Source organism: Mobula birostris, chromosome 6 (assembly GCF_030028105.1).
Source record: "Mobula birostris isolate sMobBir1 chromosome 6, sMobBir1.hap1, whole genome shotgun sequence".
NCBI classification, from domain to species: domain Eukaryota; kingdom Metazoa; phylum Chordata; class Chondrichthyes; order Myliobatiformes; family Myliobatidae; genus Mobula; species Mobula birostris.
Window position 1 is genome coordinate 117,154,715 of NC_092375.1, and position 24,756 is coordinate 117,179,470.

Here is a 24,756-nt window from a genome sequence, read left to right on the forward strand (position 1 = left end):
AGGTTAGGGGTGTAGAGTTGAGAAGGGTGTGTGAGGAGAGAGGGCAGGGAGTGGGAGTGACTGTATCATTCTCACGCCGAGCTAGTCCAGACCCAATGGACTGAGTGGTGACCACAGCAGGATTCCTCGCTGCACAGGTGTCCGTCATTGAAATCTTACCTTGTATCTTTTCCGGACCAAAGGAGAAGATGAATTCGACCTTGGAGTTTTCGGCAAATCTGTCATCTTCAGAAAAGAAATACAGAAAAAACTTACAAGGATGTTGCCCAGTCTCGGGGGGCCCGGGTACCAAAGAGAGGTGGTGTAGACAAGACATCACAACACGCTGGAGGAACTCAGCAGGTCAGGCAGCATCCGTGGAAACAAACAGTGAATGTTTTGGGCTGAGACCCTTCGTCAGGACTGTAGAGGGAAGGGGCAGAGGCCCTATAAAGAAGGTGGGGGGAGGGTGGGAAGGAGAAGGCTGGTAGGTTCCAGGTGAAAAACCAGTCAGGGGAAAGATAAAGGGGTGGGGGAGAGGAAGCGGGGGGTGATAGGCGGGAAAGGTGAAGAAGGAATAGGGGAAAACACAATGGGTAGTAGAAGGAGGCGGAACCATGAGAGAGGTGATAGGCAGCTGGGGGAGGGGGCAGAGTGACATAGGGATAGGGGTCAATGAAACGGAGGTACCTGGGATCCATGCTGGGCCCGAACTGGGAGGCCTGGTCCTGACCCAGACCCGCTAACACAGCCACGTCTCCTTCCTGGGAATGTGTCTCCGTCGCCATCTGTTACTGCAGGGATTCCAGCTCCGGTTCCAGGCCTCCCAGTTCGGGCCCCCGTACCTCCGTTTCATTGACCCCTATCCCTATGTCACTCTGCCCCCTCCCCCAGCTGCCTATCACCTCCCTCATGGTTCCGCCTCCTTCTACTACCCATTGTGTTTTCCCCTATTCCTTCTTCACCTTTCCTGCCTATCACCTCCCTGCTCCCCCTCCCCTACCCCTTTATCTTTCCCCTTACTGGTTTTTCACCTGGAACCTACCAGCCTTCTCCTTCCCACCCTCCCCCCACCTTCTTTATAGGGCCTCTGCCCCTTCCCTCTACAGTCCTGACGAAGGGTTCCGGCCCGAAACGTTGACTGATCGTTTCCATGGATGCTGCCCGACCTGCTGAGTTCCTCCAGCATGTTGTGAGTGTTGCTTTGACCCCAGCATCTGCAGAGTATTTTGTGTAGACAAGAAGTTTATTCTCTGGAATGTAGGAGATCGAGTGGGGAGCTGATAGAGGTAGACAAGGGCATAGACAGTGTGAAAGCAGATCGTCTTTTTCCCTGCAAGGGGCTGCTGAAAACATGAGGCCATAGGTTTACAGTCAGAGGCAAGGGGGTCACCAGGAACAGCTTGTTCACACAGAGGATGATAGAGGTTTGGAACAGGTTGCCAGAAATAGAGGTTAAGGTGGGCGTGTTGGAAAGTTGAAAGGCAGGTAGAAAAGTACGTGGATAGGACAGGTTTAGAGGGCTATGGGTCAAACACGAGCAGACTGCTGGGCAACACAAGATGGAATGGCCGAATGGATGCAATGGGCTGAGGGGCCTGCTTCTATGCTGTGGGGCTCCACGACAGGAGAGAGGGGGATGGTTATTCTGCAGCAACAGTGAGTGCTGGGAGTGTCCCGTGGAGTTAACTTGGAGTGTGAGAGTGCCGGACTGACAGGAACTTGGGTTGACTTCTTTAACACAAGGGCTCTGTCCTGGCAACCTCTCCCTCCTGCTGGTGGGGAAGGGAGGAATGGGGTTGGCAACATCCTTCAGGGTGGGAGTTTCAGGGGGCAGATGCCGTTCAATCCAGAAAAGTGTGAAGTGATTCATTGTGGAAGGTCGGATTTGAAGGCAGAAGTACAGGGTTAATGGTGGATTCCTAGCAGTGTGGAGGAACAGAGGGACCTTGGGGTCCACATCTGTAGATCCTTCAAAGATGCTACGCAAGTTTATAGGATGGTCAAGAAGGCATATGGTGTGTTAGCCTTCATTAATCAGGAGATTTAGTTCAAGAGCCACAAGGTAATGTTGGAGCTGCATAAAAACTGGTTCGACCTCACTTGGAGAATTGTGTTCAGTTCTGGTCACCTCATTATAGGAAGGATGTGGAAGCTTTCGAGAGGGTGCAGAGGAGATTTACCAGGATGCTGCCAGGATTAGAGAGCATGTCGTATGGGGATAGGTTGAGCGAACTAGGGCTTTTCTCTTTGACACGAAGGAGGATGAGAGGTGACTTGATAGAGGTGTACAAAACGATAAGAGACATAGATAGAGGGGGGAGCCAGAGACTTTTTTCCCGGGGGGAAATGGCCACTACAAGGGGGTGTAATTTCATAGTGACGGGAGGAAAGTACAGGGTGTATGTTAGAGATAGTTTTTTTACTCAGAGCGGTGGGTGTGTGGAACGCAGTGGTAGACAGTTACGTTAGAGACATTTAAAATAGACACATGGATGAAAGGAAAATGGGCAACTACATGAAAGGAAAAGGTTAAATTGATGTTAGAGTGGTTTTAAATGCTCCATTCCTGTCACTGTAAGGAGTTTGTACGTTCGCCCCGTGAGCATGTGGGTTTCCTCCGGGTGCTCTGGTTTCCTCCCACACTCCAAAGCGTATGGGTAAGGGTTAGTGAGTTGTGGACATGTATGTTGTCAGCAGAATTGTGGCGACACTGGAAGGCAGCCCCCAGCACATCCTTGGACCATGTTGGTGGTTGATGTAAACCAGGCACTTCACTGAACGTTCCGATGTACACGTGACAAATAAAGCTCATCTTTAAAAATAACACCTCCCCTATTGGTCTCACCTTTAAAGGCAGCATCGAGGTCCTCTTTGCCAAACACTACTCCAAGCTCATGGATGGCACACGTGTGGAACTGCACACGGAACACAATTTCACGGGCAGGGCTTTGGTATCTCTTGTGATAACATTTCAGCTGCAGAGAGCAGAAACACAGTGAGACAGTGACCCCTCTGACCTGCAGGTCACGGCAGGTATGAACCAGGATCAGGGTCAGGGTCAGGGTCAGGATCAGGATCAGTGACAGGATCAGGATCAGGATCAGGGTCAGGAACAGGATCGGGATCAGGAACAGGAACAGAATCAGGATCAGGGTCAGGAACAGGATCGGGATCAGGACCAGGGTAGAATTAGGTTTATTATCACCAACATATGTTATGATTTTTTTTGGTTTTTTTCCCAGCAGTACATGGCCATACATCAACAATTACTAGGTTATAACAAGAAATATATTGAAATAAATAAATAAATGGTGCGAAAAGAGAGCAAAAATAGTGAGGAAGTGTTCATGGGCTCATCAGCATTCAGGAAGCTGATGGCGGAGGGGAAGAATCTGCCCCTGAAACTTCGAGTGTGTGTCTTCAGGCTCCTGTAATTCGTGTTTGATGGTGGTGATGAGCAGAGGGCACGTTCTGGGTGATGAGAGTCCTCACTGATGGACCGGCTCTGCTTCTCACAGAGGGACAGGAAGTCACTGGCATCTACTGACCAACCCCTCCCTCGATGGTGTGTGTGTGTGAGTGTGTGTGTGTATGAGTGTGTGTGTGTATGAGTGTGTGTGTGTGAGTGTGTGAGAGTGTGTGTGAGTGTGAATGTGTGAATGAGTGTGTGTGTGTGTGTGAGTGTGAGAGTGTGTGTGTGTGAGAGAGTGTGTGTGTGTGAGTGTGTGAGAGTGTGTGTGTGTGAATGTATGAGTGTGTGAGTGTGAATGTGTGTGAGAGTGTGTGTGTGAGTGTGTGTGTGTGAATATGTGTGTCTGTGTGTGAATGTGTGTGAGTGTGTGTGTGAATGTGTGTGTGTGTGTGAATGTGTGTGAGAGTGTGTGTGTGTGTGAATGTGTGTGAGTGTGAGAGTGTGTGTGAATGTGTGTGTGTGTGTGTGAATGTGTGTGAGAGTGTGTGTGAGAGTGTGTGTGTGTGTGAATGTGTGTGAGTGTGAGAGTGTGTGTGAATGTGTGTGAGTGTGAGAGTGTGTGTGAATGTGTGTGTGTGTGTGTGTGTGAATGTGTGTGAGAGTGTGTGTGAGAGTGTGTGTGTGTGTGAATGTGTGTGAGTGTGAGAGTGTGTGTGAATGTGTGTGAGTGTGAGAGTGTGTGTGAATGTGTGTGAGAGTGTGTGTGTGTGTGAGTGTGAGAGTGTGTGTGAATGTGAGAGTGTGTGTGAGTGTGTGTGTGTGTGTGTGTGTGTGTGTGTGTGTGTGTGTGTGTCTGTGGGGGGGGGGTGGAGGGAGGGGCACCCATCCCCTAGTGAGGGTCTGTTTTTTCATGGCTGGGTGTAGTATTGAGAAAATTAAAGATTTGCGAGTTTGTTTACATCGCTTACCAGGATATCTCCTTTCAGCATGAGTCCGGGCTTGATTGTGATACAGATGCTTGTGTGACTGTCTCCCGGAGTATTGCTGCAACGTTTGGTAAAAGAAACAATCAGAGTGAGAATCAAGGATCGACGTTCAACCACCTTCATTTGCACATATGAGGAACTTACTGAGGTGTGTGGCAGAAAATAACATTCATCAATCGTGAAGAGTACAGAATTATATTACAATAAAGTTAGAAATATGGATAAGGAATTAAATGTGCATAAATATGTAAATACCAACATATGTTTACAATGTGTATAAACCGTGGTTTAAAGTGTCTACAATGGAGTGACGGGGTCATAGATAGGGGGTGGGTGGGATCTAACTAGAATGGTTGATGAATGCGGAAGAAATATTTAAAATGTTGTGAAGTTTTTGATTTAGTAGCCCAATAGCACTTTCCAGAAGGGAATGTTTGGAAAAGGCAGTTTGCTGGGTGTGAAGTGTCCACAATGATTTTCCTGCCAGTTTCTTTGCGCTGGACACACACTAGTCCTGCTGTGATGGTAGACTGCAGACAATGACCATCTCTGCTGGTCCAACAGTTCACTGTGGTTTTCCTGTATTGTCAGCGGATGCTGCATCAAACCAGATGGTAATGGCCAACGTGTGAGTGGAAGGTCCCAGCAATTTCTTCCCATGTTCCCCGCCACGTCCTTGGACGCACTTGGTCAGGCCCTTGGGACTTTTGATCTTTATAAACCTTCTCGTTTGTAATATCAGCACGTTTCAGGATATCAGTGATCTCTTCCCCCAGTTCCCTAGCCTCTATGACCTTCACGGTAAATTCAGATGAGAAACATTAATTTAACACCTCCCCCATTTCCTCTGGCTCCAAATGTAGACGTCTACGTTGATCCTTAAGGGGACCTATTCTCCCCATTGTCACCCACCTGCTTGTAAATGTCAGTATAGAATCTCTTTGTGTTGTGGGCATGCTATGTTAGCGACAGAATATGTGGCGTCACTTGCGGGCTGTTCCCATTGGTTGTTAATAGAAAAGATGAATTTCACTGCATGCGCTTTTTGGGGTGGGAGCTAACGTGCACAGAGGAAGCAAAGTGTCAGACTGATAAACACAAGAGATTCCGCAGACCCACAATGGGACCTCACTTACTAAATTCCTGAGGTGTAGATGGGCTGCATGCTCTGGTAAATCTTCAGGAATGGTCGACAGCCTGCAGGAGAGTTGAAACATCATTAACACCCACTTCCCGAGAATCTGTGTGTGACAGAGAGGTCGCAGGAACATCTGTTGGAGTTCATTCTCCACTTCCTTCTCTTCACTGAGTCCCTGGTTGGCCTCTGATCCACAAGGCCATAGACATAGGAGAAAATTAGGCCATTCGGCCCATCAAAGCTGCTCCTCCATTCCATCATGGCTGATTTCTTACCCCTCTCAACCCTTTCTCTTGCCTTCACTGATCAAGAATTTATCAAATTCCACTTTAACTATACCCAATGACTTGGCCTCCACAGCCATCTCTGGAAATGAATTCCACAAATTCACTATCCTCTGGCTAAAGAAATTCCTCCTTGTCTTTGTTCTAAAGGGACATCCTTCTATACTGAGCCTATGCCTTTGGTCCTAGCCTCTCCCTTACTTTTCTAGTAAGCCCTTTAAATGCATTTTGTCCTTAAATGCACATCCTCTAGTATTTTTTAAAGACCATAAGACATAGGAGTGGAATTAGGCCATTGAGTCTGCTCTGCCATTCCATCACAGTTGATTTATTATCCCTCTCAACCCCATTCTCCTGCCTTCTCCTGTCATCTTTGACACTCTTACTAATCAAGAACTAAACAAGATCCAACCTTTTCTTCCCCTGTTCTCTCAGAATCCTACATCCTACATCCGTGGTCAACAGAAATCTGCCCCCTTTGAGTCTTATGAAACAGTAACAGTCCAACAGGTCCACATTTGGCCCATATCCCTTCAAACCTTCCCTATCCATGTACCTGTCAAAAGATCTTCATCTTCAGTTTATGCTCTCTAGTTTTAGATCTGTCTATGTTCCAAAAAGAAAACTGTGACCACTTGTCGTATTTTGAGCAGAATAGCATATAATAGTAAGGGTGTAATGCTGAGGCTTTATAAGGCATTGGTCAGACCACACTTGGCGTGTTGGGAGCAGTTTTGAGCACTGTATCTAAGAAAAGATGTGCTGGCTTTGGAGAGGTTCCAGAGGAGGTTCACGAGAATGATCCTGGGAACGAAAGAGTTAATGTATAAGGAGCGTTTGATGGCTTTGGACGACTGGAATTTAGGAGAATGATGGGGATCTCATTGGAACCTAGTGAATATTGAAAAGCCTAGATAGAGTGGACATGGGGACGATCTTTCCTAGAGTGGTGGAGTTTAGGACCAGAGGGCACAGCCTCAGAATACAAGGGCACACTTTTAGAACAGAGACGCGGAGCAATTTCTTTATTCAGAGGGCGGCGATTCTGTGGAATCCATCGCCAAAGACAGCTATGGAGGCCAAGTCACTGGGTATATAAAAGCGGAGATGGACGGTTCTTGATTAGTCAGGGTGTCAGAGGTTACAGGATAATGGGGTTGAGAGGAATAATAAATCAGTCATGATGGAATGGTGGAGCAGACTCGATGAGACGAATGGTCTCATTCTGCACCTATGTCTCATGGTCTTATCTACATCTCATAATTTAAACAACCTGTCAGAACATTCAACCGCACTCACAAATTCCTTCTGTTTTCAGTTACTGTCCACCATTAGTCAGCTCTGAGCTAACTGGAGTGAGGCAGAAAGTAGACCATTACAGCTTAGTACAGGCCTTTTGGTCTACAATGTTGTGCCAATCTTTTAATCTACTCCAAGATCAATCTAACACTTCTTTCTCACATAGCCCTCCATTTTTCTTTCATCCAACTGCCCATCTAAGTGTCTCTTGAATACATCTGCCTCTACCATCACCCTGGCAATACAGCTGTGCTCTCACCACTGTGTTAAAAACCTACATCTAACACGTCCCCTATACTTTCCTCTATCAACCAAAAGTTATGCTCCTTTGTATTAGCCATTTCCACACTGGGAAAATGCCCCTGGCTTGATCCACTTGATCTGTGCCTCTTAGCACCTTCTACACCTCTGTCTACTCACTTATCACCCCTCTTTACTCCAAAGAGACAAGCCCTAGCGTGCTCAGCCTATCCTCATAAAACATGCCCTCTAATCCAGGCAGCATCCCAGTAAATCTCCTCTGCACCCTCTCTAAAGCTTCCACATCCTGTCTATAGTGAGGCGACCAGAACTGAGCACAATACTCCAAGTGTGGTTTAACCAGAGTTGTATAGATCTGTAATATTACTTCTCAGCCCTTGAACTCTGTCCCCCAACTAATGAAGACCAACATGTAATACACCTTCTTAACTACCATATCAACTCGGGAGGCAACCTTGAGGGATCAATGGGTGAGGACTGCAAGATCCCTCCGTTTCTCCGCACTGCTAACAACCCTGCCCTGAACCTGATAGGAACACTCAGGATAAGTGGGAGTAAAGGAATCAAGGAATACTGGAATATTCAGGACTACAAGGAAACTGAGAAGGAATGCAAGGAATATTTATTAAACTGGGGATGCCCAAGAATATTCAGGAATACCAGGAATTCTGTGCCTTGGTGAACTCACCACTCTTGGACTCGAGGCTGGGGATGCCATGCATGATGACATGGTGCAGAAACAGAGGCTTGTTGTTCATTGGGATGGTTCCGGACAGCAGTCCACTGAAATAGTGGATGTACCTGCAGCAGAGGAAGGGGTGAGGGTTACACATTCGTACAGCCTGTGTCCGGAGAGAGAAATACCAGCCCAGGTCACACAGAGGGCACAGAGTGAAGCTCCCTCTACACCATCCCCCTAACACACTCCTGGGGTCATAAACAGAGAGATGCTCCCCACATAACGTCCCCCCACACACTTCTGGAGTCATAAACAGAGGGAAGCTCCCTCCACACTGTCCCATCATACACTCCCGGGGTCAGACACAGAGTGAAGCTCCCTCTACACTGTCCCATCACACACTCCCAGGGTCAGACACAGAGTGAAGCTCCCTCTACACTGTCCCATCATACACTCCCAGGGTCAGACACAGAGTGAAGCTCCCTCTACACTGTCCCATCACACACTCCCGGGGTCAGATACCGAGTGAAACTCCCTCTACGGTGCTGTTGTTGAAAGGGCATGTAAGTACTTCTTTGAATTTAATACCCTGTTCTGGGGTTGGACAGACACCGGAATCGTTTACCATCTGCAGTATGCAAGTTGCAGTATCGGATGTGGGGTCCACACAGGATGATGGAGGCAGGGCGGTTAACGGCAGCTCTCCCCCTCCCAGCCCTGCTCCAACCTCACGTCAGAACCGCTCAGTGGAGTTTTAGGACACCCACCTCTTCTGTGAGGGCTGGATAACCGACGATATTTTGTCCTCGTAGAACTTCTTCATGGCGAACCGGTCCAACGCCTGGTCGGCACTGTGGAGAGGGAGAAGGAAAAAGGGGAACAGTTAACGCTTGGAATTGTGAGCCTCGGTTCTGGAACAGGAATTGGTTTATGATCTGTACATGCCTCGAGACACACTGAAAAGCTTCTTTTCCATACTTTAAATATTAAAGATTTGCTTTATTTGTCACATGCACATCGAAACATCGTAACATACAGTGAAATGTGTTGTTTGCAGCAAGTGAAATCAAATCAGCGAGGTTTGTGCTGGGCCACACTTCCACCATCAATATCACAAGCCCACAACTCACTAACCCCAATCTGTACATCTTTGGAATGTGGGATAAACCTGAGTGGGCAGTGCAGTTTTCGGGGCAACAGCTATACAGCCAGGGAGCTGCAGTGGAAGACATTAATTCACAGTGACTACCAAGTCATGATGGCCAAGGTACAGCTTCAGTTTGTTGAGTAAACTCTTCAAAGATTAGCTTTGTTTGTCACGTGTACATTGAAACAGACTGTGAAATACACAGTTTGCATCAATTCAAATTAAATCAGCCAGGATTGTGCTCGCAAGTGTCATCACGCTTCCAGCGCCCACGACTTACTAACCTTAACCCGTACACCTTTGAAATGTGGGAGGAAACCGGAGCACCCGGAGGAAATACGTGGTAATGGACAACATCCTTACTGACTCCGGCGGAAATTGAACCCCGATCTTACAGCACGGACCCAAGCAATTCTGCTGATGCCGGACATGCAGAGCAACACATAGGAAGTGCTGGAAGAACGCAGCAAGCGAGGCAGCATCAATGGAAAGGAGTAAATAGTCGGTGGTTTGGGCAGAGGCCATGCAAAATGTTGCTCTAATAGGTGTACCAGCATGCCACCCTCATTCTGTTCACACAGATCCAATCACTAGACAGGGCATTTAGGTAAAGCAAGGTAAAACAATAATAAGGAAGAATAAAGTGTAACAACTGCAGAGAAAGTGCAGTACAGGTAGACAATGAAGTTCAAGGTCACAACAAGCTGGATTATGGGATCAAGGGGAGGGAGAGGAGGGAACATCGACTCAGACCACGAGAGGCCTGCGTCGGGCATTTTCATGTCTTACAAGGTGCAGATTGGAAGTCTGTGTGGGGTGCCCCTCCTCGCACAGGCACTAGAGCAATGTGTGATTAAGTGCCTTGCTCAAGGGCACAAACATGCTGCCACAGTTGAGGCTCGAACTAGCGACCTTGAGGTAACTAGACGAATGCCTTAACCACTTGGCCACGTGCCCAACACTAATCAAGAATCCAACTTATCGTACAGGAGGTCTGCTCACCATTATAACCTGGCATATCAACTCGACACACAGGAAGGTAAGGAGCTCCAGAGAATAGCAAACACAGCCTGGTCCATCATGGGTATGTTCCCTCCCCACCATTGATAGCATCTACAGGAGGTGCTGACTCAAGAGAGTAGCATCTGTTATCAAAGATCCCCACTAACCAGGTCAAGCCCTCCTCTAGCTGTCACCATCGGGCAGGAGGAAAATTGGTAAATTGATCTATTCTTATCACCATTACCAAGGTACAGTGAAAAGGTTTCTCTTGCATGATGTTCATTCCAGCACTGCTTGAGGGTAGAGTGGAGAACAAGGTGCAACAGTTTCAGAGAAAGTGCAGTGCAGGTAAACAATAAAGTGGAGGTCCATGACAAAATAGATTGCGAGATCAAAAGTCCATCTTCCTGTGCTAGGGAACGATTCAATCGTCTTATAACTCTGTACCACAGTAGTGTAATGGCTGGCACGGCTAAATTACAGTTCGGGGCATACAGGGTTGAACAGGGGCAACAGGGGTTCAGAGTTCAATTCCAGCACCTTGAGCAGGGTGATTGTACATTTTCCCTGTGACCACATAGGTTTTATCCCACAGTCCAAAGACCGGTTAGTACATTAATCGGTCATTGTACATTGTCCTGTGGTCAGGCTGTTGTATCAATAAATAACTAACAGTGAGGTGGAAGCTGTCTTTGAGCCTGATGGTTCGAGCTTTCAGGCTTCTGTCCTGTGGGAGAGGAGAGAGGGGAGAATGTCCGGTGTGAGTGGGGTCTTTCATTTCGCTGGCTGCTTTACTGAGGCAGTGAGAAGTGTAGACAGGGTCCGTGGAGGGGCGGCTGGTTTCTGTGATGTGCTGAGCTCTGCCCACAACTCTCTGTAGTTTTCTTGCAGGAACAGTATAAGTGGCATGCAAACAGAAGTTTTTCACTGTCCCTCGATAAATGTGACAATAGTAAACCAGTTTACCATATCAGTAAGGAAGAGTGGAACCCGCGGAGGTTCGTGATGCTGGAGTCACCTGCTCCACTGCAGTTTCAGGCACGCTGTTCGCGCAGGATGCGAGCGGGGACTAACACAGCTGAGGTACCCACCTGGCCGATATGTTGCTGTAATGCATGTAGGCTGCGATAACCACTCCTGTCCGGCCACAGTTACCCTGTAACAGCAACACGTGGAATGGAGTTAGTGCATCTGTCACACGTAACGCCCCGACCATGCAACACAGCTATGGGCAGAGGGTGAGGTACCAACGTCGTGGAGGAATGGGGGAAATAGTCCCTTTAGAACCACTGACTAATTGTACTACAGACCCCCAACAGCCACTCGGACACTGAGGGACAGGTCTGCAGGCAGATCAAGCAAGGGTGTAAAAACAATAGAGTTGTTGTCATGACGGACTTCAACTTCCCTAATATAGACTGGGACCTTCTGTGTGCAAGAGGTTCAGATGGGGCAGAATTTCTTAGGTGCATCCAGGAAGGTTTCTTAAATCAATTTGCATAGTCCAACCAGGGGAGGGGCTGTCCTGGACCTGGTGTTGGGTAAAGAGCCTGGCCAGGTGACTGACCTTTCAGTGGGTGAGCAGATAGGGAACAGTGACCACATCTCCTTAAGATTTAAGGTAACTATACATAAGGATAATTATGGACTTTGCAGGTCAGCATCAAATTGGAGCAGGGTAAATTATGAGAGCATTAGGCAGGAATTAGGGAGAGTTAATTGGGAACAGCTGTTTTTGGACAAGTTCACGGTCAACATGTGGAGGGAGTTTAAAGACCAACTGCGCAGAGTACAGGACGGGTATGTTCCAGTTAGAAGGAAGGGCAAGAATGGCAAGGTAGGACAACCATGAAAGTCAAGTGAGGTGATGAATTTAGTGAAGAAGGAAAAGGAGAAGTATGCTAAGCTTAGGGAGCTAGAATGAAAAAGCGCCCATGGGGAGTATAAAGAGGCCAGAAAAGAATTCAAGAAGGGAATTAGGAAAGCCAGGAGGGGTCATGAATACTTGGCTAAGAGGATTAAAGAGAATCCTATGACATTCCATACATGCATCAAGAGCAAGAGGATCACCAGGGAGAGAGTCGGATAACCCATGGATAAAGTGGAGAACACTTGCTTCGATAGGGAGGATGTGGGTGAGGTGCTGAATAAATACTTCACATCAGTATTTACCAAGGAGAAGGATGTAGAGGATAGGGAGATCAGTGCTGTGTGTATTGATATGCCGAGGTAAAGAGGAGATAGTGTTGGGTCTCTTAAAGGGCATTAAGGTGGATAAGTCCCCAGGGCCTGATGGGATATAACTCAGGTTATTAAGGTGGATAAGTCCCCAGGGTCCAATGGGATATAACTCAGGTTATTAAGGTGGATAAGTCCCCGGGGTCCAATGGGATATAACTCAGGTTATTAAGGTGGATAAGTCCCCAGGGCCTGATGGGATATAACTCAGGTCATTAAGGTGGATAAGTCCCCAGGACCTGATGGGATATAACTCAGGTTATTAAGGTGGATAAGTCCCCAGGGCCTGATGAGATATAACTCAGGTTACTAAGGTGGATAAGTCCCCAGGGCCTGATGGGATATAACTCAGGTTATTAAGGTGGATAAGTCCCCAGGGCCTGATGGGATATAGCTCAGGTCATTAAGGTGGATAAGTCCCCAGGGCCTGATGGGATATAACTCAGGTTATTAAGGTGGATAAGTCCCCAGGGCCTGATGAGATATAACTCAGGTTATTAAGGTGGATAAGTCCCCGGGGTCCAATGGGATATAACTCAGGTTATTAAGGCGGATAAGTCCCCGGGGTCCGATGGGATATAACTCAGGTCATTAAGGTGGATAAGTCCCCAGGGCCTGATGGGATATAACTCAGGTTATTAAGAGAATGAAGAAAAGAGATTGCTGGGGCTTTGACCAACATCTTCGAGTACTCTCTAGCCACAGGCAAGGTCCTGGAGATCTGGCAAGTAGGTAATGTTGTTCCATTATTCAAGAAGGGACAAGGGAATAATTCTGGAAACTATCGATGGGTGAGTCTCACGTCAATGGTAGGAAAGTTACTGGGGAGAATCCTTAGGGATAGAATTTATGAGCATTTGGAAAACCATGACCTAATTGAGGAGAGCCAGCATGGCAAATTGTTTCTTCCTAACTTGATTGAGTTTTCTAATGAGGAAAGGTGGGCAATTGATGAAGATAGAGCTATGGATGGTGTGTACATGGATTTTAGTAAGGTGTTTGACAAGGTCTCTCATGAGAGACTCATCCAGAAGATTTAGGATGCATGGTATCAATGGTGAATTGGCCATTTTTTTTCCAGAACTGGCGTGCTCATAGATGACAGAGGGTAGTGATCGAAAGGACTTGTTCTAGCTAGAGGTCTGTGATTAGTGGTGTTTCACAGGGATCAGCAGTGGGAAGTTAGCTGTTTGTGATGTGTATAAATGACCTGGGTGAAAATGTAGATGGGTGGGTTTGTAAGTTTGAAGCTGACACGAAGATTGGTGGTGTTGTGAATAGTGTAGAAAGCTGGCAGAGAATACAGCAGAATATATCTCAGTTGGAGATATGGACAGAAACATGACAGATGGAGTTTAACCCAGCCAAATATGAAGTTGCATTTTGGTAGGTCAAGTACAAGAGACAATAGACCCATTAAGGGAAAGACCCTTAACAATGTTGATGAGCAGAGGGCTCTTCAGGTCAAAGTTCATAACTTCCTGTAAGTGTTACACAGGTTGATAGGATGTCTAATAAGGTACATGGCATGCTTGCCTTCATTTGTAGAGGCATTGACTTCAAAAGTCAGGAAGTTATGTTGCAGCTTTATAAAACATCTGGAGTATTGCAGACAGTTCTGGTAACCCCATTACAGGAAGAATGTTCTGGCTTTGGAGAGGGTGCAGAAGAGGTTTACCATAATGTTGCTTGGATTAGAGAGCATGTACTATAACAAGAGGTGAGACAAACTTGAGTTGTTTTCCCTAGAGCAGTGGAAGCAGAGGGAAGATCTGACATAGGTTTATAAGATTATGAGAGGCATAGATAAAGTAGACAGACACTATCTTTTTCCAAAAATTGATATGCCTAATACCAAAGGACATGCATTTAAGGTGAGACGGGATAAATTCAAAAGAGATGCGAAGACCAGTTTTTTTACACAGAGAGTGGTGGGTGCCTGGATTGAGCTGTTGGGGGTGGTGGTAGAGGCAAAAATATTAGAAACCTTTAAGAGCTGTTCGGAGAGACACATGAATGTGAGGAAAATGGAAGGATATGGACATTGTGTAGGCAAAAGAGATTAGTTTAATTAGTTTAATTTCCAGGTGAGGCGACGCTTCACCTGTGAGTCGGCTGAGGTGATATAATGTGTCCAGTGCTCCCGATGTGGCCTTCTATATATTGGCGAGACCTGACGCAGACTGGGAGATCATTTTGCTGAACACCTACGCTCTGTCTGCCAGAGAAAGCAGGATCTCCCAGTGGCCACACATTTTAATTCCACATCCCATTCCCATTCTGATAAGTCTATCCACAGCCTCCTCTACTGTAAAGATGAAGCCACACTCAGGTTGGAGGAACAACACCTTATATTCCGTCTGGGTAGCCTCCAACCTGATGGCATGAACATTGACTTCTCTAACTTCCGCTAATGCCCCACCTCCCCCTCGTACCCCATCCATTATTTATTTATATACACACATCTCTCTCTCTCCTTTTTCTCCCTCTGTCCCTCTGACTATACCCCTTGCCCATCCTCTGGGTTCCCCCCCCCCACCTTTTCCTTCTCCCTGGGCCTCCTGTCCCATGATCCTCTCGTATCCCCTTTTGCCAATCACCTGTCCAGCTCTTGGCTCCATCCCTCCCCCTCCTGTCTTCTGCTATCATTTCGGATCTCCCCCTCCCCCTCCCACTTTCAAATCTCTTACTAGCTCTTCCTTCATTTAGTCCTGACGAAGGGTCTCGGCCTGAAACGTCGACTGCACCTCTTCCTAGAGATGCTGCCTGGCCTGCTGCGTTCACCAGCAACTTTGATGTGTGTTGTTTAGTTTAATTAGCCATTGATTACTAATTTAATTGATCTGGCACAACATTGTAGGCCAAAGGGCCTGTTCCCTCTGCTGTCCCATTCTATAGTCAATGTTCAAGGACAGAGTAGTGAAAAAAATTCTTGAGCTTTTGTGTTAAGGTTAAGAAAGAGATAGTATTGGAGTTCCTGAAAAATATTAGGATAGATAAGGAAATCACAAACACAAGAAAGTCTGCAGATACTGGAAAACTGAAGTAACACACACAAAATGCTGGAGGAACTCAGCAGGTCAGGCAGTATCTATAGAAAAGAGTAAACTGGAGGAACAAATTGTATCATTTCTTAATGCATGCATTACTAAATGACAATAAAAGAGGACTGCGTCTCCTCATAATCTAAAAAAAAACAGTTGACGTTTCGGGCCGAGACCATTCTTCAGGACTGAGAAGGAAGGGGGAAGATGCCAGAATAAAAAAGGTGGGGCTAGGGGAATTGAGGCTGGCTGGAAGGTGATAGGTGAAGCCAGGTGGGTGGGAAAGACCAAGGGCTGGAGAAGAATGAATCTGATAGGACAGGAGAGTGGACAGTCGGAGAAGGGGACAGAGGAGGGGACCCGGGGTGAGAAGGAGTGAAAAGTCAGGGTTGGGGATAGAGGAAGGCGGGGGGGGGGGAGTTTGTTCACTGGAAAGAGAAATCAATATCCATGCCATCAGGTTGGTGGGTACCCAGATAGAATATAAGGTTATGCTCCTCCATCCTGAGGGTGGCCTTATCTTGGCACAAGAGGAGGCCATGGATCGACACATTGGAATAGGAATGGGAATTGGAATTAAAATATTTGGCCACCGGGAAGTTCCAATTGTGCAGAGGTGCTTGACAAAGTGGTGCCCCAATTAACAACAGGTCTCAGCAATGTATAGGAGGTCACATTGGGAGCACCAGGCACAATAGATGATCCCGGCAGATTCGTAGGTGAACCTGGAAGGACTAATTGTGCCCTGAGTCGAGGTGAGGGAGGAGGTGAATGGGCAGGTGCAACATCTGGGCTGCTTGCAGGGATAAGTGCTGGGAGGGAGTTTAATGGAGAGGGACGAATGGACAAGGGAATTGTGAGGGAGTGATCCGTGTGGAAAGTGGAGGGGGTTAGGGAGGTAAAGGTATGTCCCTGGGGCTGGACAGGATATACCCAGGATATACAGACAAGTGTGAGGTATTGCACTTTGGAAGGACAAACCAAGGTAGAACATACAGCGTTAATGGTAAGGCACTGAGGAGTGCAGTAGAACAGAGGGATCTGGGAATACAGATACAAAATTCCCTAAAAGTGGCGTCACAGGTAGATAGGGTCGTAAAGAGAGCTTTTGGTATATTGGCCTTTATAAACCGAAGTATTGAGTATAAGAGTTGGATTGTTATGATGAGGTTGTATAAGGTATTGGTGAGGCCAAATTTGGAGTATTGTGTACAGTTTTGTCACCAAATTACAGGAAGGATATTAATAAGGTTGAGAGAGTGCAGAGAAGGTTTACAAGGTTGTTGCCGGGACTTGAGAAACTCAGTTACAGAGAAAGGTTGAATAAGTTAGGACTTTATTCCCTGGAGTGTAGAAGAATGAGGGGAGATTTGATAGAGGTATATAAAATTATGATGGGTATAGATAGAGTGAATGCAAGCAGGCTTTTTCCACTGAGGCAAGGGGAGAACAAAACCAGAGGACATGAGTTAAGGGTGAGGGGGAAAAAGTTTAAAGGGAACATTGGGGGGGGGGCCCTTAACACAAAGAGTGGTAAGAGTGTGGAATGTGCTGCCAGATGAAGTGGTAAATGCGGGCTCACTTTTAACATTTAAGAAAAAGTTGGACAGGTACATGGATAAGAGGTATATGGAAGGATATGGTCCAGGTGGGACTAGGCAGAAAAATGGTTCAGCACAGCCAAGAAGGGCCAAAAGGCCTGTTTCTGTGCTGTAATGTTCTATAGTTCTATGGTTTTACTACAGGAAGTGAGGGAAGAGACTGTTGGCGCATTGACAATGATTTTGTTTTCCCTGACCACAGGAGTAGCACCGGAAAACTGGGCTTATCACCATGAACTTCCTTGTTCTATAGGACCATAAGACGTAGGAGCAGAATAGGCCATTCACCCCATTGAGTCTGCTCTACCATTCTATCATGGTTAATTCACTATACTGTACCTCTCCTGCCTTCTCCCCATAACCTTTAACACCCTTACTGATCAAACACCTATCAACCTCACTTTAAATATACACAATGAAACTGCTGCACCGTTCCATCATGGCTGATTTATTATTCCTCTAAACCCCATCCTCCTGCCTTCTCCCATAACCTTTGGCGCACTGACTAATCAAGAACCTATCAACTTCCAGCATAAGTACATCCAATGACTTGGCCTCCACAGCCACCTGTGGCAATGAATTCTACGGATTCACCACTCTCTGGCTAAATTAATTCCTCCTCATCTCTGTTCTAAAAGGATGTCCCTCTATTCTGAGTCTGTGCCCTCTGGTCCTGGTGTTCCCCACTATGGAAACATTTCCTCTACATCCATTCTATTTAGGCCTTTCAACATCGATAGGTTTCAATGAGATTCCACCCTCATTCTTCTAAACTTCAGCAAGTACCTGCCTAGAGCCATCAAATGCATTAACCCTTTCATTTCCGGGATCATTCTTGTGAACCACCTCTGGACCCTCTCCAATGTCTGTGTGGAGTTGGGAAGCTGGAACGACCCGGGGACGCAGGGGAGAGGAGGAACGTTTGGATATGGGTCCTCACCTTGTTATGAATGACGACGACGTGCTGGGGGTCCGAATTGAGCCAGGTGTCCATGGCCTTACAGATGCTGCAGATCTTGTCTAGGGGGGGTGCATGAAGGTCCGGCCACCCAAAGTCCTCCACCTGTGGTCAACAAATCGCCTGTGACAAACTGCGAGAGCCAGAGGCCTTCTAACACCCAGCAGAGGGACAGGGCTGACTGATCTCACCCTGAGCCCCACACTCGCCCTCAACCATGCATACTCACCTCACCCCAGCCTCGCACTACACCTCCAGCCCCATCTCCCACCATCTACCTCAAAACTCACCCCCACCCTCAAACTCTTCTCCCACCTCTTCTCACTCCCCGAATGCCACCACCTCCCTCTTTATGCGGGTTCCTACTCCCCACCATCCTCCTTTCACCTCCCTTCACTCTCTGCCCCTCCCACTCCTCCTCACTCTCTGCCCCTTCATTCCCCTTTTGCTCTTCCCCTCTGTCCATCCCTTCACATGTGCCCCTCCATCTTCCTCTGCCCCTCCCCTCTCTGTCCCCTTCCTACCTCCCTCCCTCCGAAAGTCGTACCTTGGGGTTGAGCTTCCCGATGTCTCGCCGTTTCTCCGACAGGTTGAAGAGCTGAAGGAGGGATCAGGAAACAGGTTAACGCTGGCCAAGCCGAGTAATGCAGCCTCTGGACCTGCGCGTCCCGATCCAGGCTGCCTATCCCTCCCCCGTCCACCCCTTTCCCACCCACCCCTCCTTGCAAGCAAACAACCTCCCCCATCAAATCCCCACGCATTCATCCCTCCTCATCCTCCCCACCCAAACACCCTCCCCAACCACCCTTCACCCACTACCCCTGCACGCCCTTCCCATCAGCCTCCACCCACCCATCCACCCCTCCCTTATCCACCCACTCCATGCCCTCTGGGAATATGCCACATTACAAATGACCCACGGGACCATGTGGAATCGGACCTGGCCTTCCCCACAACCCCGGCTCGTCTGGCTGTAACTTCAACCCTGACGCCTCTCAACAACCGGCCTCTCAAACGGTCCAGGACTCTTGCCCCCGACACCCTTTGAAGAGTCATGACATACTCACCACCCTCTGAGATAAATACAATCACACCTTAATTCAGGAAAAGCCCTTCTATTCAAGTTCTGGATTGTCAAGAACATCCTTTCCACACTCACCGTGTCCAAACCCCCCAGGATCTCATAAATACAAGAGATTCTGCAAATACTGGAAATCTTGAGTAACACACACAAAATGCAGGAGGAACTCAGCAGGTCGGGGAGCATCAATGAAGGGAATAAACAGTCAACATTTCAGGCCAAGACCTTGATCAGGTCCTGTATGTCCCGTTTCAGGTCCTGATGAAGGGTTTCAGTCTGAAACATCGACTGTTTATTCCCCTCCATCGATGCTGCCTGACGTGCTGAGTTCCTCCAGCATTTTGTGCATGTCCCTCAGGATTTGACTTGCTTATTATTCTAGATCCAAGCCCAGCCTGTCCAACAACCCTCATTGAAGGTACCAGTCACGTATCAATCCAGTTAACCTTCTCTGAAGAGTTTTCACCACCTCACCAGCTGAAGGTGTTCACCATTCTCCAGTTCTGCTGCGTGCCTACCACCACACATTGGTTCCTTAAGGTTGTCATAGCCAGGCTTGAGTAGTGGCGATGATCTCCCACTATCTATTAAATGCTCCCAATGGTATGCATCTCAAATAGCCTCTGACAACCAAGTCCAGCTTCCAACCTTCATGTATAGCTTCGTTCCTAAGCCCAGCAGAACCATTTCTACTGACAGGAGAAGAGTATTGGTGCTTTTAAACCAGTCACTCTGGGCAGATAGGGCTCATCAACTGTGTTTGGCAGCTCATCCAGAAGAAAAACTCTGATCTCAGACCTTTGCTGCCTTGCAACTATACACACTGATGGGGAAGGCTTTGAGGAGAAATCTGGAGCTGGAGTCCCCAAGGCAGTCCTACACTGAGTTCAATGCTGACTGGCAACTCCTGGGGCACACTGGTGCTGAACTGCATCAGTCTCTAACTTTCCTTTGGATTCATCAGCTGCGTGGAGAGGGGAAGCCTGCTGCAGGGGCAACAGCTTGGTCTCTATATCGTACTGCCCTGGCTTGCATACTGAACTCAGACGCAACATTCATAGTTGACTCCAACCAATGATGAGCCTCCTATTGCCACAATAGATCCACAGCAGAAACCACCTCCCTGGCACTCGGCTTTGGGGCACATAGACACAGCCCCATCATGGGTGCAACTTCCATGCCATCGAGGACATGTTCAAAAGACAGTGCTTCAAAGCAGCATCCAATATGAAGGACTTTTGCCACCCAGGACATGCCTTCTTCTCATTACTACCATCAGGAGGCTGAAGACCCACACGCAACAATCCATGAACAAATTTAACAATTTGTCAGTGATAATAGACCTGATTCTGAGATGCTGCCTGGGTTGGGGATACAGAAACCCGAAGTCCCACTCCAAATGATTCAAGAGCAGCGAATTCTCGAACCAACTGCCACAATCCAAATCACTATAGCAACACGCTGAGCACTTTGATCACCCAAGCACCCTCACCATCCGGGACATTCTCTCTCCTCATTCCTACTAGCAGGGAGGAGGTACAGGAGTCCGAAGATGCACGCTCAATGTTTCAGGAACAGCTTCTTCCCCTCCACCATCTGATTTCTGAACGGACCATGAACCCAGGAACATTTCCTCACCGGTTTGCTCTCTCTTTGCAGTTCTTATTTACTTTTTGTAAATTTCTCATTGTAACTTATAGTTTTTTTTTTATGTATTACACTGTCCTTCTGTCACCAAGTAATTAATTTCATGACATAGTGATAGCCAGTGTCTGTCTGTTGCAGCCCCGGAACTCTCAGTAAAACTCGCTGCAGAAAGGCAATATTGGAGTCGTTACAGATCTGGTTGCTCAATGTAAGGGAGAATACAGGGGCATTAAAGGTTTACCACGTCAATTCCTGCCTTGGTGATTGTCCTACAAGGACAGATTGATGGATAGAACTTTTCCTTTCTAAATCATAAACACAAGAGGTGCTGCTGCTGGAAATCCAGAGCAATATGCACAAAATGCTGGTGGAACTCAGCAGGTCAGGCAGCATCTATGGAGGGGAATAACCAGTCAACATTTCATACTGAGACCCTTTGTTAGGACTGGAAAGAAAGGGGGGAGATGCCAGATTAAGAAGGTGGGAGGAGGGAAAAGAGTATAAGCTGGCAGATGACAAGTGAGAGGGAAAGAGGGTGGGGAGGGAAGATAAAGTAAGAAGCTGGGAGTCGATAAGCAGAAAAGATAAAGGACTGAAGAAGAAGGGATATGGTAGGAGAGGAGAGTGGACTATTGGAGAAAGAGAAGGTGTGGGAGGGAGCTAGAATGGGGAATGGATAAAGAGAAGGAGGAGGTGGGGAGACATTACTGGAAATTGGAGAAATCAAGGTGATGCTAGAAAAGCAAGAGTTAATTTGACTGGAATAATCTGTGGAGAGAGAAACAGATAATGTGCTTGTCAAAAACCCATCAGAGGTCAGGGATAGATGAGGTGAGCTGGCAAAGATCTGATAAATAGAATATAATATTTTCCTTGGTCAAACAAGGTTCATTCAGTTATTACAGAATCATGTTCTTACAACACTTCAATATTCCACAATTTACACTATTTAGAGCCAATAGTTTCAAAGTGTAGACAAGTACATGAAGATGCAGAGGGGAAGGATATAGTCAATATGCAGAGAGGCATCAGATTTAACAGGAGTCACTGATAAGTGGTTAGGGTGTTGGGCTCACGATCTGAAGGTCGGGGGTTCGAGTCTTGGCCAAGGCAGCCTGTTGTATCCTTGAGCAAGGCACTTAACCACACACTGCTCCAGTCCATCCAGCTGAAAATGGGTACCGGCAAATGCTGGGGGTTAACCTCACGATAGACTGGCATCCTATACGGGGGTGGGGGGAGTCTCGTACTCTCAGTCGCTTCACGCCACAGAAACCGGCAAATGCACCGGCCTGATGGGCCACAAGGCTCGGGACAGACTTTGACTTTTTGATTGATTTAATTAGACTGCCACAACGACATGGGCCAAAACACCTGTCCTGTGATGTAATGTTCTATGTTTCATGTTCAACAATCCAAGTTGTGGCAGGATAATGTAGAGGGAGCTTCACTTTGTGTCTGACCCTGGGAGTGTGTGATGGGATGGTGTAGAGGGAGCTTCACTCTGTGTCTGACCCTGGGAGTGTGTGATGGGATGGTGTAGAGGGAGCTTCACTCTGTGTCTGACCCTGGGAGTGTGTGATGGGACGGTGTAGAGAGAGCTTCACTCTGTGCCTGACCCTGGGAGTGTGTGATGGGATGGTGTAGAGGGAGCTTCACTCTGTGTCTGACCCTGGGAGTGCGTGATGGGATGGTGTAGAGGGAGCTTCACTCTGTGTCTGACCCTGGGAGTGCGTGATGGGACAGTGTAGAGAGAGCTTCACTCTGTGTCTGACCCTGGGAGTGTGTGATGGGACAGTGCGGAGGGAGCTTCACTCTGTGTCTGATCCTGGGAGTGTGTGATGGGACAGTGTAGAGGGAGTTTCACTCTGTGTCTGACCCTGGGAGTGTGTGATGGGACGGTGTAGAGAGAGCTTCACTCTGTGCCTGACCCTGGGAGTGTGTGATGGGATGGTGTAGAGGGAGTTTCACTCTGTGTCTGATTCCAGGAGTGTGTGATCTATCAGTGTAGAGGGAGCTTCAGTCTAACCACCCTTTGCAGTCCTGTCCTGTGAGCTTTTGACAGGACACTCACATTGAGAACATACAGAGTTGGTATCATCACCACAAAAGCTGAGAAAACAATAAGGAACTAACTAGATAATTCTCGCCATGTTTGGACATCAGCATCTGGGCCACCTCCTTCAAGTTGTCATAGTAACTCTGCTCGTCCACCCCATTGGCAAACGTGACGGAGATAATTCGCTCGGTGATGTACGTCAGGTGAAGGTCTGACTTCTCCTCCATCGTCTGAGTGAGGCTCACACTCCTACATCAAAACAGAGAGTGAAATGTACAGTGAATAGTTTGGCAAAGGCCAGCTGGGCTGAAGGGTTTTTTTCTGTGTTGTGGTGTTCTATGACTCGTGTCACCGCACATTGTGGCACCAACATGGCATGTCCACAATCCTCGGCAGCGGACCACAGAACAAAACAAAACACAGCATACCAAGCAGAAAAACAACAGCAAAACAAGCCTCGATCCTACCTCCCACCCACACACACTCATACACAGCCCTCTAACTCCAGGTCAGGCCATCTTCAGCCTCCAGTGGATTCGTAGATTTTCCAACATTGGGCCTTCGACTTCCCAGCAGAGATTCGCAGGCTTGGGGCTCCGGCCACAGACATTACCTTCTGGACTCCCAATCATCCTTCGATCTGGAATTCCAATCAACCCTCTGGCTTCAATCTTTGGTTTCAGCCCAGGACTTGCAGATGATGACAAATGAGGGCCTGAACTCTAGGGTTCGAGCACCAGACTCACTGATGACAGGACCTTGAGTACTAGGCCTCAAACTCTGGTCTCACTGGCCTGCACACCCAGGGCCCCTCCCCACCCTCGTCCTCACTAGTTTCCTGGCTCAACATTGACCTCTTCCATGTCACTGGCTTAGAATGTGGAGCAGAAGCTTAGGCTCCGTCCTGTCTGCTAATCTTATTTATTTATTGATGCAGCATGGAACAGGCCCGTCCGGCCTAACGAACGGTGTCACCTAGCAACCCACCTGTTTAACCCTAGTCTAAACAAGGGACAATTTACAATGACCAATTCACCTACTGACCGGTACACCTTTAGACTGTGGGAGGAAACCCACACGCACACGGGACGAACGTACAAACTTTCTTGCAGAGGACACCAGAACTGAACTCTGAACTCTGACGCCCCGAGCTGTAATACCATTGAGCTAACCACTATGTTACCGAGGCGCCCCTGTCCCTAAACACTAATCTGACCCCCAACTCCTCTCCCTGTTCCCCAAACCATCCTTACGAACTGAAAAAAAAAGAAAAAAGAAACCTAAACTGCGACCCTGACGTAGACCACAGCTCGGCGTCATCTTGGAATTTGTCTCTTGAGTGCCTTGCTACCATCTTGCGACCACAGATTCCAGCGGCTTAACACAGTGACCATGTCGCCTGTGACCGAGCTGCAGATCACTCACACTCGGTAAATAAGTTATGCAATGATTAACCTGAGGAAATAGCCCAACAATTCCATGCATTTCAGCCGTTGGCAAAAACAATGATCCAAGGTTTAAATTCCATCGGATTAAATCACTTCCCATTTTACAAGTTTCCTGATTCATTCCAGACAATTTCTCCAACCAATGGGCAGGGAAATCATCTCCCACAGGACGAGAAGCAGCGTTACCTGAAGTTGATGGAATTTGAGAATTGGCTCCAGATCCAGCCATGGATACAGACATCCACCTACCCATACTGACCAGGTACACACTCAGACACGGACACAGAGACAGACCTGCTGAGTACTCTGACAGACATCCACCTACCCATACTGACCAGGTACACACTCAGACATGGACACAGAGACAGACCTGCTGAGTATGTGCCCACTCTGATTGGCAGACATGCTCCAAACACACACACACTCTCACACACTCTCTCTTTCACACTCTCTGTTTCACACACTCTCTCTCACGCACTCTTACTTACTC

At 47.6% G+C, this 24,756-nt stretch overlaps 1 protein-coding gene across 11 annotated transcripts in view; it reads right to left on the reverse strand.

Moving 5' to 3' along the window:
• The window catches only part of LOC140199300 (tensin-1-like), a 416,856-nt gene that overhangs the window by 208,129 nt on the left and 183,971 nt on the right, over positions 1 to 24,756 (reverse strand). For all 11 annotated transcript variants that reach the window (XM_072261116.1, XM_072261119.1, XM_072261118.1 and 8 more), the window contains 10 exons: positions 22,896 to 23,067; positions 18,579 to 18,629; positions 18,014 to 18,136; positions 11,282 to 11,346; positions 8,809 to 8,892; positions 8,051 to 8,163; positions 5,517 to 5,577; positions 4,363 to 4,438; positions 2,828 to 2,957; positions 160 to 225 (listed from right to left, as the gene is read on the reverse strand). In XM_072261116.1, coding sequence (XP_072117217.1) covers positions 160 to 225; positions 2,828 to 2,957; positions 4,363 to 4,438; positions 5,517 to 5,577; positions 8,051 to 8,163; positions 8,809 to 8,892; positions 11,282 to 11,346; positions 18,014 to 18,136; positions 18,579 to 18,629; positions 22,896 to 23,067 — 941 coding nt within the window. The remainder of the gene's footprint in view (positions 1 to 159; positions 226 to 2,827; positions 2,958 to 4,362; positions 4,439 to 5,516; positions 5,578 to 8,050; positions 8,164 to 8,808; positions 8,893 to 11,281; positions 11,347 to 18,013; positions 18,137 to 18,578; positions 18,630 to 22,895; positions 23,068 to 24,756) is intronic.